This window comes from Stegostoma tigrinum, chromosome 33, assembly GCF_030684315.1.
Source record: "Stegostoma tigrinum isolate sSteTig4 chromosome 33, sSteTig4.hap1, whole genome shotgun sequence".
Taxonomy (NCBI): domain Eukaryota; kingdom Metazoa; phylum Chordata; class Chondrichthyes; order Orectolobiformes; family Stegostomatidae; genus Stegostoma; species Stegostoma tigrinum.
In genome coordinates this window covers 25,674,507-25,690,407 of record NC_081386.1, presented here as the reverse complement: position 1 = coordinate 25,690,407, position 15,901 = coordinate 25,674,507, and the positions used below count along the sequence as shown (strand labels likewise).

Genomic DNA, 15,901 nt, shown 5'->3' with positions numbered 1-15,901 from the left:
AATCAATTAGCATTGCACAGTTTAAGCATTAGTGCCAAATATTTCAGTACTGTCTTTGATTCAAAATCAATTTACGATATTTTAAACTTCAGCCATGTTTTGAGGATTAAAAGAAAACAATAATTGTTTACAGTTTTAAAATTTGATTCAGACTTAGTTGCTTTCATTCTATTCAAAAGTGCACAGTCCAGCTCCTGGGAACTGGGAGCCTGTTGTGCTGTGAAATGTAAAAACAGTTTATCAACACATGCTGTATTCACACTTGACCTAACTCTAACATTACATACCTATCCCTGTAACCTGTCCATCGCCCACAGCTTTTGTTTGATAAAACTAAAGATGGTTATGCCATTCTGAAAGTTGCATTTGCATTCCACTGTTCCATTTTTTTGACACCCAGCATCATTTACGTTTTGCATCTGGTTTGAATTCTGCCAGTGAAACATACCTGAAAGGAATGCAACTGAGCAGAAAATTAACCTGTATCATTTGATAGTGTCCTGTAAATCAGACATCAAGTAGAACTTTAAAGCAGCCAGTCGTGGTCATTCTCACTAATTTCAGTCTGTGACCAGGGTCAGCTAGGAAACTTGGGCAATGCAATGGATGACTTGATATGGCACATGATTTGAAATACAAGGCACTGGCAGGAAGGAGTGATATATGCAGTAAACTACATCTTTTTTAGCATTTTAAAACCTTATTTGATACAGAGGTACTTTTATGGGAAAATTACTTGCACAACTTTCACGGATTGAACTGCAAGATCGGCATGGTGTGTACCTCTGAACTAATGAGTGTTCTCGACTGTAGTTAAATTGATTAGGTGTGTACTCTTGAATTCCAGGGAAGCTTGGCAGCCATGAAATCTTTCTGTGCACGGGATGAATTTGTTCAATTCTTAGTTATTGGTTGAGTGTCTGTCTATTTTTACTATGGTTACAACAGGTTAGACAAAAAGTCTGAAGCTGATAGCTGCATAGCACACTGTGCAACTAACAAAGCCTGAATTACACTGAGCTATGAATCACACATTGGCCACAAACAGAGCTCTGCTGGTTGTTAATCAATTTCAAGTATTTTCAGAGCACAGATGGAAGTGCCTGTGTTCGTGAAGCAATGAAATAAAAACTCATAAGATTATGAAGTGAAGATTATTCTTAATTGAACTTGAATGAACTGCAGATACTTTCAGGAGTGAGAACATGACCTCACTCTGGGGGTCTGACTGTTGATTTACGGTGGATGTAAAATAGTTGTGTGTTGTTTTGTGTTAGGGTTGTTTCAGATGAGATTTGGGAGGAAAGCAGGAAAGTGAGCACTGAAAAGTGTTAAAATAACAGGATGAGGAAATTGTAGCTGCTTTAACCTTAAATTGTGCCTCGTCCGTTCAAAAAAAAAGTGCAAATGTCACTCCAATATTTAAGGAAGCAAAAGACTGACCAGTAAACTAAAAACATGCCTGGGTGGCACAGTGGTTCATTGGTTAGCACTGCAGCCTCACAGCGCCAAGGACCCGAGTTTGATTCCAGCCTCAGGCTACTGTCTGTGTGGAGTTGGCACGTTCTCCCCGTGTCTGCGTGAGTTTCTTCCGGGTGCTCTGGTTTCCTCCCACAGTCCAAAGGTATGCAGCCTAGGTGGATCGGCTATGCTAAATTGCCCATGCTGTTCAGGGGTGTGTGTTATAGGGGGATGGGTCTGGGCGGGATGCTTCAAGGGGCGGTGTGGACTTGTTGGGCCGAAGGGCCTGTTTCCATACTGTGGGAATCTAAGCTAAAGTAAGTGGAATCTATCGTCATAGACAAATAACTGACTACTTGGCCAGGTTATGACTGAAGGAATAAACATAGACCTGTGTAGACTCAATGTCTGTCCAATTTATTTGAGTTTTTGTTGCAATTGATGGAAATTGTACGTACAGGCTTGCAGACAGAATTTGCAGAAGTTTTTTGCACAACAAATTATTGTAAAAAATTGCTAAGGCAAAGAATTCAAGGTCGCTTTCTGACACAAGCGAAGAGATTGTTGACAAACTGAGATAAAGGGAATTTTCTTTGGCAGAATGGCCTCTTTGGAATTAGTATTAGGACCTTAATTTTTCATAATACATATTCATAAATTTGGTGAAGGGCTAGAGAGAGAGATCCAAATTTTCAGGTAACTCCATCCATCCATCCATCTAAGTAACCAACCATTACTCTGTGATGTATTGCTTAAGCTAGAAAGACTAACTGAGCAGGCAAAGCTATCATGTGGAATTCATAACGGAAGAGTGTGAAGTTTGGATATGAGAAAAACAAATTAGGCTCATTTCATGGTATTGAGAGACAAAGCTATGAAGAACATGTGTTTTATTGATAGCCTTACCTCCAGAAAAATATCGGAGGTGGGATCATCTGCTGATCTCACAATGTCCAACACCGAAGCAATCAATGTCCAAATGTGGAAGAAAAGAACAACATGTGGACTTGGACTGCCAAGTGGCAAGTGACATTTGCACCACACAGGCAATAGCTATCTTTAACAAATAGCTTTCAGTGGTATTGTCATCACTGAATCCCCCACTATCAAAATCATAGAGGTTAGCTTTGACCAAAAACTGAACTGAACCAATCGTACAAATGCTGTGGCTATAGAGCCGAGGGTGGGAATTCTCCAGTCAGCAACTACTTCTCTCCTGACAACTCAAGGCCAGTCCACTAACTGCAAGGCACAAGTGAGAAGTACCCTTCACTAGGCTGGATGAATGCAGTTCCAACAACATTGTAAGCTTGCCACTAACCCATTTGTTTGCTACCTCATCTAATATTTCAGCATTCACTTCTTCCACCACTGACATGCAATGACAGTAGTGTTTACCAACCGCAAGATTCACTGAAGCAACCCAGCAACTTGTTCAGCATACATGTGGAGTCCTGCATTTAACTTTGGACACCAGATTTCAGCATACATACCACCTTTAACGAGGTACAATCAGTTCTGAAGAAGGGTCATTGGACACAAAACATTATCTGCTTTCTGTGTAGATACCACCAGGTCTGTTGAGTTTCTCCAGCAATTTTTGTTTTTGTTTTAAATCGATATGTTGATTGGCCTTGGAACAAATTCTCCCACATGATATTGGTTTTAAAGGATTAAATGTTAGACTACCTGTGGGCATTTGTGTTCTCCTAAACACACACAGTTGAGGCTATGACAGAGGTTGGAGGAGTGCATCAATTTTTGTGTACAGTGTTGCCATTTCTCCACTGAAATTTTAAATTTAATCAGTGATTATGTCCGGTTAAATAGGTTTTAAGTCAGCCATATTTCTTAGTGAAGAAAGAATAAAGGGTTTATTACAAGTAAAACTTAAATGTGCAAAGATTATGGACAAAAACGATTTAGACTGTGCAGTGATAGATATGCAAATAGTCATTTGATCATACTAAGCTTAACTATCACTGAAAGAAGACAAAGCATTTCATTTTACTGTCATCAGGGTCCTTGACAAGAATACCAGTTTAAGGGAAAAATAACATTTACGGTTTCTGTCTGCAAACAATAGGGCACTGTTAGTATGCATAGCTTCCAGTACATACAAGTGCACCACATTGTAAGCCCAACTACTACTGTATGTTGTATTGTAATCATATTCTATCCACAGTCTAGATTCTCCAGTAAATGTCCAATTGCAAAATCATATTTAATGTTGGACATTGTTGTGGTATTTGCAAACTTGGACTGTTTGGGTATGGTCGGTAACTTGTTGCAAACAGCCAAAGGAATCTGGTGTTTAATATGATCTATCAGCCTTTGGAGCGTGCAACCTGATTACCTAGCATCACACTGACAGAGTTTCATAAACCACATGAATCTCATCAGTTGTGTAAAGGACAGAACACCATCTTGTCTTCATGACAGCAACTTGTTAGTGATGTACACAACTCGTTATTACTGCATAGCACTGAGAAACAGCTAGTTTCACCTTTCGCTCAAACTTCTGAGATGCCTTTTACAGGTGGTCCTTATTAGCACATCATCTTGTCCAATAATGCAATCTTTTGAGTTTAAAATATTCTCAATGAGAGGTTAACATCAACGTTTAGAATTTGTTCTAAGATTAGTTATGCTGGAGTTTCCACTTTAGCGCAGTGGATTGTAACAAAATCAGAACTTTGAAACCTATCATGAGAGAACTGTAAATATACCTAAAGGAGAGTCATACTATCCCACATGTTTGACATAATAAGAGTATACCTGCACTGTCTGTGTGGGTAGGCTTTCAAAAAAAGTGCCTGAGATCAATTCAAATACATAACTCTTCCACTTTTCGGAACTGAAATGGTTCTATGGATTTGAAAATTTGCCAATATGTTTGTGACATATGGAATGACTGTCACACAATTTTTCAGTTAAGGCAATACTATTACTGAATATATACTTCTCTGGACACTGTTTAGAGTCTGATGTACAGTGAGGCAATATGACAAGGTGTTGCTAGCTAATGGTTCGATGTGAGAGTAGTGATGACAGTGTAGTCTGTGTTTTTCTCCCCCAGTATGACAATGGGACAATCTGTATAATTCTGAAGTAGTTATAATTTGTAAAAATATTTGCCATAATAACAATCATTGATGTAAAAAATTGCAATAAAGCAGTAAATTAAACTTTCCCAACCTGGAGACATAGAAAACTAGTGAGTAAAAACACTCTCTGGCATGTGTAGCACAAATGTATTTTCATCCTTTATTGGTTGGATCTTTCATCTACTGATTTTAATTTTTTTGCTTGAAGTAAGTTTAAATCTCCCTTTGGGGCAAACATTTCATGAAAGACATTGAAGTTTCTTAGCTTCGTCAGTCAAGCTGTTGATTTCCTGTTGTGTACAAGAAAACATAGCCTGCTTAGTGAAAAAAGCCATTCAGCAGTGCAGAGTTCTGAAAGTCTCTGATGTTTGTTTGTTTACCTTGTACTCAATATGCCAATTGACTATGAAGGTATGCTGCAGTTTAATGAGCTGGACAGCAGGTGCTGCTGGGTAAATATTTGACTATGGCGCCATCTCCTGAACAAATACTCTGCACTTACTGACTTGTCCTTTATCCTTATTCTGTAAAGTGGATGTATTCATGAGCTAAAACAAGCTTATAATTGGATACAAAATGTTTTGTTTCATTTAATTTTCTGGATTATCAGTTTCAGATGAATCAGACTCATTATTTGAATAGCTGTGCAAAGTGCCTGCTTCGTTTGAGTATAAATTGAGTTTTAACTGGATTGCAACTTATGACTACTGTGGTGTGAATATCAAAACAAAGTTTCATTGTGACCTTGTCTAACATCCACGCATTTAGATCAGTGGATATTGATCATGAACTTCTAGCTCATTTCTTGCCCCAATCCCCTCCTTTTTATGCTTTCTCTGACCCTTGCTTTTGTCCTTTTACATGCTCCCTCTCTCTTCTGCCTCCTGCTTCCACCACCCTGTTTGCACCCTGCTTCACCCCGCCCCCCCCAACCCCAGTAAATGGGTACTGAGGTCACTTGTAGCAGCTTTACCCTTCCCTAGACTGAGACCAATTGATTCAACTGCAATAATCTTTGAATATGACTCCATCCTTCACTAATCAGTTCACATACTTCACTTACCAACTGAACTATCAAGGAAACAATTAGAATCTGATATGAAGTTATAGCGATTCTTCATTTACAACCACAGAATCAAGATTGCAATTTCTTTTAACTAGTTATGTTAATGTTTATTGATGTGCATTCAGTTCTCTGCGAGTAGCTTGTGATTTATAACTTCTTTCTCTTCCTTTTCAGAGAAAAAAGAAAACGTCATGTTTGTGTTAACTTTACATGGTGGCCACCTTGGATTCTTTGAAGGAGCAGTACTCTTCCCAAAACCTTTAACTTGGATGGATAAGCTTATTGTAGAATACACAAATGCCATCTGTCACTGGGAGAAAAACAAGCCCCATTGTACGGTAGCTGGAGACCAGAGCTGCTCAGAGTACAGTGATTAACCTTTGCACAAATCTCATTTGCCAAACTCTAATCATTTAGCCCTTATCATTGTTACATTCCTGACCTGGGTTTGACTACCTTAAGACTAATCCCTGCTATTAATGTAGCTCAACCAGCAGAATCAAACTCTTTTATCACCAAGGTTTAAATATGATTGTAAGGCCCTTTTCTATGCCTATCTCCACTAAAAGCAACTTGGAGCACACACAAAATGATGACTCACTGTGTTTGCACAACACCACAGTGATTAGACATGGGACAAGAGTTATTCTTGCCAAGGAATATCTGATATCCGTAGGTTTGGAGCAAATGAGCCACATACAGGATTTCTAGAGGTTAAACGTGTCTTTGCAAGAGCTCATTTGTTTAAAAAATTGTGCCTTCTATTATATATCTTTTAATTTATGACAAAAGGCATTTATTTTTCTGCCCTGCCAAAAGATTCAGTTTTGGTCATTTGATCAGACTAAGTGCAGCAAAGTGTTTGAGTTTAATAAATACATTTGCAAAGAGAAGACTTTCACTGGCTTTTGTCATTTTAGAGAAGCTGAATATGGAACTCTCTTGGAGGGTGGGGGCAGGGGAACTCTTGCAACATTATTTTGTTACTTCTGTTGGCAGCTGTGTGACAGGTACTCCAGACAGATATTGTAAATGTCTTGTTCAGATGTGTTATGACAGATTTAAGGAGAAGGTGGAACTTGAACTTGAGCCTTCTGGTTCAAAAGTAGGGATGCTACCACTGCATCACGAGCCGTCCATATGATACTCCAGGAAACAGTTTTGAGCTGGATGATCAGCAACTGTGGTGCAGTTTGCCTCTGGAATATGTATCAAATCTGAGTGTTTGCAATGACTCAGTACTTAATACTGTAGTGTTTGATCAGCACTATTTTTAGCCTTTCAAAACAGACAATAGAATGTCTATGGAAATAATTTTGCAAAAAACTAAAATAATTTCCATTTAAGTCCATGTATTTCTACCAGTTTTGTATTTTTTTTTTCAAATATGGAAGCTACTGCATTGACTCATGGGCATGGAAGGTGGTCTAGATCTACATTTATTTAAAAATCCGTTTTAAAAATGTTATTTACTCTGGTTATAAATGTTGCCCTATGTAGAGATCATTCCACTGAGAACTTGATATATTCTCAGCCATTCCAGCAAGTGCAAAGCTAGTTGTGAATCCTCTTAAATCGGTTCGGTGGCTGTTCTATTGCCTAGTGGAATTTGTATATGCACAGCCTTTTAATATTTTTGAATCAAACAGTTGAAAGGAGATGTAAATTTCCAGAAAGTTAGTTGAAATGTTAATCAGTTTTTAATGCCTATTTCTTCTCGCTACTATAAAACTGTTTCCCAAGTTATTCCTGATCTGTGCAGTGTTAAATGATTTTGATTAGGGAAGCAACTGGAAATGCTTCAGTTAGTGACTGGACTCAGGATAATTGGAAATAAAACATTGCCTTCCACTTTCCGATCACTCACTTCCCAATAATTTTTTACAGTGCACCCATTTTTGTGGAATGGTCTTAGAGATATATGAATGCATTTGCTGCCTGGAAATTGAGGAAGCATCATTTGAAGAGACAAAAATTCAGAAGCCAATATTATCCAATGTTCCATTTCTTCTTTGCCCATTCCAGGAACAGCTGTGTTCTATTTAGTCGTCCAATGACAGTGGATGAGTATGAGGTTTTGTTCAGTATCCAGTTAGGTCTTGGAGTTTCAACACTAGGAAAATATGATATTGGTTAGGGTTAGGGAGTCAAATGATGCTCACATCAGAGATTCTGTAGTTAAACCCTAATTGAGTAGTTTCTGTAGACTGATTTATGAAACCAAGTTAGATTTTTGAGTATTAATGACTGCTAAAATAATTTTGCAAGTTCTGTCAACTGTTCTAATGGTAATTCAATCTGAGTACTTTTTATAATAGCAAAAGTATAAAACTTATGCCGCATCCAGTAGAATGAACACCAGCTTGGCCAAGTCATTAGTTATTAAACTAAAGACTGTTGAGTGCATTTGTATGTAGTTACCATCACCATGCCGGCAGAAGGTCTCTTTGACTAAGTTCAAATTATGTATAATACTCCACTGTGGAGCTGTGAGGCTGCTTCCAACTTGAGAAGAAAAATCATTTATTTGAATCTGTGCTTTAAGATCTGAAAATTAGGTTATGATTCTCTGCCCCTGGTTTTCAAGGCTGTCAGGTTAGCCATATGCAATTGTATAACGTTGTCAAACATCTGTGTATAGATGTGTTAGCTAATGCTGTTGCTGTACTTGGGGAGTTTGGTAAAGGGCAGGGAAAGCATTGGCAATTACTTAATCAACTGAAAAGCTTTTAATATTATTGTTAAAATGGCTAATCCTATAGGAAACTTTATCTGATCAGGTGATTAGTGCCTTGAAAACTTCAGTATGGATAGTATACAGTTGGCTTCCAGGCAGCCAGCTCCTGGTAGAATGATAGATTTCTATTTGTCTGTGTTTCTGGGTGATGTTTGATTGTATAAAATCTGAATTTTCCTGCTTGAAAATCGGACTGTGTCGATGTGCAAAAAATGACCTCTTATCATGTTGTTCTGGAAGCGTTACAATTCTACAACATTTTTAAGCCATTTAGAAATTGCTTGATGATTTCTCCTTAAAAGAAGGAAATCAGTTTCAAACTGCTAAAGTCAAACTTCTCACTCCCTGGAATATCTTGGGCTAACGTTGGTCTGTTGATGGTTAACTTTTATGGGTGCTTCATCTGATTTTTACTTATTATAGGTGGTAGAATTGATGTAATGAAGACCAAAGACAACATAACTCCATTATCCCATGTTTAGCAGTTTCATTATTCAGGTGAATTCACATCTGAATGATATGCTGGAGAGGTAGGACATGATGGATAAGATCTGAACTTTGTGGTATCTATTAGGGCACTTGTAATTTGAAAAGCTTCTAGTTACGGCATTTGGTATGTACATAGGAGTAGCACTTAAGGTTTATGTTGGGCATGCTAAAGATAATTAACCATTTTGGCACATTTTAGTCTAGGTAAAATGGCATATAGATGTGTTTACATTTGACTAACCTACCTATGCAAGATCCTTTTTCCAAGCCTCCTTGACCAAGATTGAGGTATAATTTATTGCTAGTCAAGTAAAGATTCTTTAACTGCATTTCTTGTGCTCAATTCAGCTGCAAATCATTTCAGTACTGCAGTGCATTAAATGGCACTTGAACATCAAGCCTTGACATTCTCTTAGTGAATGTAATATACATTTTAGGATTAGTGATTTGGTAAGTGTAATGACTGCAGTAATCTGCAGTAACTTGCTCCAACAGCACAAGTTATTAGCAACTTGACTAGTTGAGACTAATATCAACAATGTTGGATAGGTATCCTTTCAAGGCCAGTTGGTTGAGTTTTTTTTAAGAACCATAAATAACCATCAGTAAAATGCTGCCTTTCCTTTGTTATTTTGTGGTTTTGTTTTTGAACATTTTCCTTCAACACATTTTAGTCTCTATTACGCAGACTGAAAGGTGCATGCTGAATATCTTATTATAGGACCTTTCTCATTTTCACTGCATGTTGGAGGGTGAATTGTAATAGATCATGGACATACGCTGCAAGATAATGTTGGTAATTGTCATTTAATAACTTTTTGTTTTTGTGAGGTTTTGAGTCTAATATTGCTATTTCCGCAATTAAACGAGCAATCTGGCCTTTATAAGAAGAATACTGTGAGCTAATTATTTGAAACAAATAGTTTCATTGAAAGCTTCTTTTGGAGTTGCAATATCCTCATTGGTTTCAACATTTCATCATTGCATTGTGTTTGGAATTGCAGTTCTAAGGTGTAGTCTATAAGCGCACTCTACTATTTTGAATGAGTTAGACCTGCCAAGAACTGTGTAATTAGGAGACTGGTGAGTTTACGTCTTTTTTTTCTTTTGCATATAACCTCAACGTCAGATACAAAGTGAAAATGTAGAGTTTTGCCTGCCTTTGACTAGCTTGCCAATGCACAATCATTCTTTGAAATGCATTGCTGAAGATTAGGGCATAAGAAAAAGGTTTTGATTTACGCTTTTATAATAAATGTCTGTTGTCAGGACTGTGGAACTAACATATACTTGTCCATGATCTATAACATCGAGTCACAAGTCCTTAAAAAGCTTGGTAAAGATGTCCCTAAAATCCCAATTATATGTAAAATAATGAGCAATCTTGAGCAGTTTGAAGAATTGAACATTAAACGAGCACTTTAGTATAATGATAGTAGGAACTGCCGATGGTGGAGAATCTGACAAAATGAGGTGTAGAGCTGGATGGACACAGCTGGCCAAGCAGCATCAGAGAGGTGGGAAAGCTGAAGTTTCGGGCCTAGACCCTTCAGAAGAAGAGTCTAGACCCGAAACATCACCTTTCCTGCTCCTCTGCTGCTTGGCCTGCTGTGTTCATCAGCTCTACACCTTGTTACTTTAGTATAAATATGCTTTTACCAAATAAATCCCTGTATAAGCACAGCAGTCCTGTCAAGTTCCTGTTTGTGGTAATGACTGGAGTCTTGCTTTGAACTTTCACATCTTGATCAAGTTTTAGTGATTTTGTTCCTTATTCTAATGAATATTTAGTTCTCAACTTCCTGTCTGTTCTGTTAATTTTGGTAGCAAACTTAGTTCACAAATGAAACTAAGGTAAATCTGGAAATATTATTCATGTAAGGTAGTTTTTTAAAACCACTGCAACAGCCTATGAATACCATTAGTTTAGGAGGATCTGCACTTTGGCCGATGCAGCTTTACCATAATATAAAGCTGGTTTTAAAATCTCTATATAAATATGCTCCAAATAGTTTCAAGGGAAGTTTAATAGCATGACACGCCTTTATTAACTTCTAAGTGCTGAGCAGAGGTTCTTCACTCTAAAAAGCATTTTATTTTAATTAAATTTTAACAAATAAATAAAGCTCAGATTTGATTGAAATTTGTAAATCAATTCATGGGATGCAGTGCTAAGATATCATGTGAACCTAACTGAAGAGAATGTCCAAATAATTCATTCTTTTTTAATCCTTTTTTATTTCTTTTGAACTTTACCAGTTTTACCAGAATAAATAAGGGAAAGTATTTTTGCCCGTGTATCAGACCATCAGTTATAAGTAGAAAACAGAAATGCAAAATATTTTATGTCCTGTAATGGTTTGTACTGTCAAAACTTCACTGTCATTCACGTCCTGATGTCTTTTGATATCTTCCCTTTAAGATATCCATATGCCAACAAATTAATTCTGTATTTTCATAAAAGCAGAATTTATTGATAATGTACACCTGTATTTGGATAATGTATGGTGTTACAGTTTCTATTTAGGCGATTAAGACCATATCAGAAAACGTAAAGTTACTGCAATCATTCAGATCCCCGCAACACATTCTATGTTCTGTGTCCTTGTTGAAAGGCATGAAAGTTCCAGAGTAATACGGCTTAGCTTATAATATTCAACAGTCCTTTATTAACCGCTAATATCCTATGAAAGTGTCACTATCCTTAACAATGTTTCAATCAATGTTTATGATGAGTAGAACTAATATCTGCACTGTTTGACATGAACATAACATTGATTAAACCAAGGTTTTCCACAATGTTCTGCATTAACTGCTATTCATTTTTATTTGTGTTCACAATAAGCTGTCTTTTTATACAATAGGTAAATAATTATTAATTTTGGAGGAAAAACTTTGAACTATTTTGAGGGAAATTTGTGTTTTTTCCTTCCCAAAGAAAATAACTGGCTATTGTAAATTTACAATGCTCTCTCGCTCTGCCCCCTCCCCACTTATGCACTTAAGATATTATACTATAGGTTAATGTTTACAGAAATTGCACAATATGATTTTAATACCACCTTTCAGTCTTCTATTTGCTGAGGTTATTGTTGAACCATATTCTATTTTAGTTGTTATTATTTGGTGTGTTGAAACCAAGCCTAGAAGATGCATTGACATTGAATTGGTGCATTCAGATACTGATTATATGTTTAGATATTTGTTCTATTGATTCCAGTTTGCCTTTCTCCTGTTTTAAGAAAATAAATTTTGTTTCTCTATAACTTTATTTTTCTGATCACTTCACAGAATAGATCTACAAAAGAAATGTACTAAGTTGTAGAATTCCAGAAACACACATCTCTCAAACATTTGATGGAAAATAAGGACATTTTATATAGTGCCTTTAGTGCTCTCAGGATGTTCACAAAGCATTTCACAATGTATAAGGTACCTTAAGCGTGATATCTGGCTGCTGTGTTTTTCTGCATTTCAGTAATTTGTGTACAGCAATGTTCCACACTTGCCATTGATTTAATTTTATAGTAACATTGAAGGATAAATATTGGCCAAGCAACAGAACTTCCCTACCACCCACTTCAAGTAATGCTGTGGAAATTTTTATACACAGTTAAGGGGGAAGCTGGGGATCTCCATTAATTCAGTCCACTGCACTAAATTTTTTTGCACTTTAATGTTGACAATTTTTGACAGCAAAGTGAAATACCCTCATAGGTTAAGAATTCCACCATAAGAGGAAAAATAATTTCCCATGACAGTAAGCATCTCTAACATACCTCTTTCTTCTTCAAGTTACAAGTATAATCTACACACAACTTCAGGATTTGCATTAGTTCAGCATACACCAATGGAAAAACTTGCAGAATTCATCTGAGGAAGTGTCACCGGACCCAAATCGTTAACTGTTTTCTCCTTCACAGATGCTGCCAGACCAGCTGAGTTGTTTTCAGCAACCTTGTTTTTGTTCCTGAATTACAGCATCCACAGTTCTTTTGGTTTTTATTTTACGGAATTCGTCATTGGATGTGGATATGTAAATTATGAATTGGTAATTTAATTTAAGACACTGCAAATTTCAAAAACTTTTAATGTGATAATACAAAGATTTTTAGTAGAACTGCATATGACTGATACTGCTTAATGATTTTGAAAGAAAACAAATCCCTTGAACCTTCTCAAACTGGGCATTTTGTTTTAGTCCTGTTTTAATATATTTTGTTTCTTTTGTGTTGCAAATCCCTGATCCTGTTTACAATACAGTCCAATAGATTAAAAATTATTGATGTAAATCGAAGGATTTGTTAATCACATTTAGAAAAAGATAAAAGTACAGCTTTAAAAAAGAATTGCGATCAGGGGATATGCTCCACAGTATGCACATCTTTAACAGCTGCAGTTGGTTTCTAATGTACTGATATAGCTATCTCTACAAGTATGGTCAGAAGCTACAGTTTTGTTTGGCTTGACTTGGCCTGTGACATAGAATATTCCATAATGGAGATTTCTTAGTAATGCAATAATGTTCATTTGTGAGATTTAGGGACCTTTCATGTACCTTTTTTATAAAAAACACTCTGGAGGTTCAAACATCTGACAGAAAATCTTTTTGAAGTCTATCTGTTTTAAATTTTGTAAGGATTGATAGTAAAATTTGTGAATGGCAAAAATTAGTCAATAAAACCAGGAAAAAAACACATCACCTGTGTCAGCATTGGGACGCTGTCTTTTTTGGATAATGACCGGCAGTTGTGTATTTCCAATATTTTGTTTCCTTTAATATTGGAAATGGGAGCCTTTCCTATAACTGTAAATCATATGAATTGTAAGCCCTCTTCTGTTGAATTGATCTGTTTGTATCAAAATCCCCCCCCACTTTACCACAAATAGCTTTCCAATGAAAGTGTTTTCCCTCTCTGGGGCAGGATTTGAACTTGGGTGTCTGCAGGGGTGACTGGTTTTGTTCCTTGCTCCTTTTTATAATTTCACCTTTTCGGATGAATCTTGATTATGTTTTATCTTGCTGTTAAAATTTCTATCCAGGAATATTCAACATTGTAGGATTGAATTAGATAAGTGCATTAATTGTTTTTATTTCACAACCTGTTCACTGGCTTGCATTTCTCCAGACAGAGCAATGCAAGTCTCGGCCATGATCCTCTAGGTGCCAGATCCTGGCAAACTCTGCCTGGCAGCTAGGAAATTATGTGGGATCAGAATTGGCAGTCTTTGGCATAGACACCAAGGCATGCAAAGGTGGAATCCAATTGAAGTGCAATTTATAACCACTGTTTACAAATGACTGTATAGAAACATTGAGCTGGGGCCAGATGTTTTTTCTGAATGTGATCATTAGAGAGTCATCACCACTAATAGTAACAGGTTCAGGACAGGCAGATAGAAACTTAGGGGCCTGCTTGTGTATCATTACTATATTTGTTGCTAGGACTGAGGACATCAGAAACTGGGGTGCAATATAAAAAGAAAGCAGTGCCCTTTGACCTTCCTTGTGTCTCTTTAGGAAATGTTCCTTCTATTTGACTCTAGGTGAAACCCACCCAACTGAGAAAAGCAATTCAAGTGATTGAACTGCCCTGAGGCTTGACCTTGTGCCTTTGTAATGATAGTCTATTCAAGCTAAAAGGTATTCACTCAAGAATGAAGTTAAGAAATGTTAATGGAAGGATTACAGCCTTTTGCAAACTCACAGCATAAATCTGTTTCTTTGTAGTCCTGTGCATAGCAATGTGCAATTTAATGAGAAATGACTTTATTCCCCAGTTTTGCTTTATTCTTGTGGCTTTTGCAGTAGTTTTATTTAAATTTTTTGAAGGAGTAGAGGTCATGTTTGTTAGATTCACATGATTTCAATGGATGGCTCCATTTCATTTCACACTTTGACACTTGCACAATATTCCTGACAAATCCATGTATCGGTTGGAGTGTGTCAATAGGCCGTCCTGGAACAGAGCTAAGGATGATTATTACCAGAGTGCCAATTATCAGATTCTAAACAAACAACTTACATATAGAAAGGATCTTTGCGAGGGATCAGGTGTTTTAAAAAGTGTTCGGGTGATCACTGTCTTGGAGGCCTGAGTATACAAAGTACCATAGCAAATTATAATATAAATAAAGTGAAATGTAACTGGACAAAGGAATATGGGGTCAGGGTGAGGGTGCAGAAAAGATTGGTATTTGAATATGCACGTGTGTTCAATTCAAAGTTTGTAGGCATATGAGAAGGCAAAATTTTTGTGTAAGTTTTATGTTTCAAGTTTATCCAAAATAAAACATTTGCAGCCCTGTTAGCAATAGTTGGATGTCTTTATTGCATACATTTGATGGGCACTTCTCATGCTGATGAGCGTGCAATTTTTGCAGTGTTGATATTGGAGACCTTTAGCAAACCCACAAGCGCAATGCCCTGTGTGATCTGTTATTCCTGGAGAATCAAACTATCAAGTGATATTCTGAATTTTATTCAGCACCACAAAATCAATAGGAATTACAGTAAGAAGCAACTAGCAATGCAATGTTCCAAACATAATAATGTTTACCTACAAATGAAATAGAATTTTGTTCCTTTGTGTTGATTTCTAAGCAATCTGCTTGTTGACCTGTATGGAATTGTGCAATGTATTTAAATAGTTACACTTCCACTGTTTTCTTTATTGCATTAAAATTGTTGCAGAATTTTATAGATTTTATTTGAATTTGTGGGTTCGATTTTTCAGCTATTGAAATAAAAGTCATAAATCTAATAAGCTTGAATGTCTCAATGATCCTCTTTGCTACTTTGAGAGGAAAACGACGTAGCACCTGTATCAGCCTCTGGATTATCAAAGTTATTTGTGACCAGTGCGAACAAGTTTCTTTTTTTTAAAAAATGTTAGTGTTGCAAACAGTTTTTGTACAGTAAGATTACACAAACAGCAATATGATAATGAGCGATTAGACTTTTGGGATGCTGGTAGAGGGGTAGATATTGGCAAGGCAATGTGAGAAACTCTGCTGTTGAAAATATCCACTTTAGAAGAC

At 36.7% G+C, this 15,901-nt stretch overlaps 1 protein-coding gene across 6 annotated transcripts in view; it reads left to right on the top strand.

The window, feature by feature from the left end:
- LOC125467215 (monoacylglycerol lipase ABHD2-like) overlaps positions 1–15,577 on the top strand; it is a 106,243-nt gene extending 90,666 nt beyond the window's left edge. For all 6 annotated transcript variants that reach the window (XM_059639337.1, XM_059639342.1, XM_059639339.1 and 3 more), the window contains one exon: positions 5,809–15,577. In XM_059639337.1, coding sequence (XP_059495320.1) covers positions 5,809–6,011 — 203 coding nt within the window. In that variant the 3' untranslated portion in view covers positions 6,012–15,577. The remainder of the gene's footprint in view (positions 1–5,808) is intronic.
- Positions 15,578–15,901: the final 324 nt, after the last annotated feature.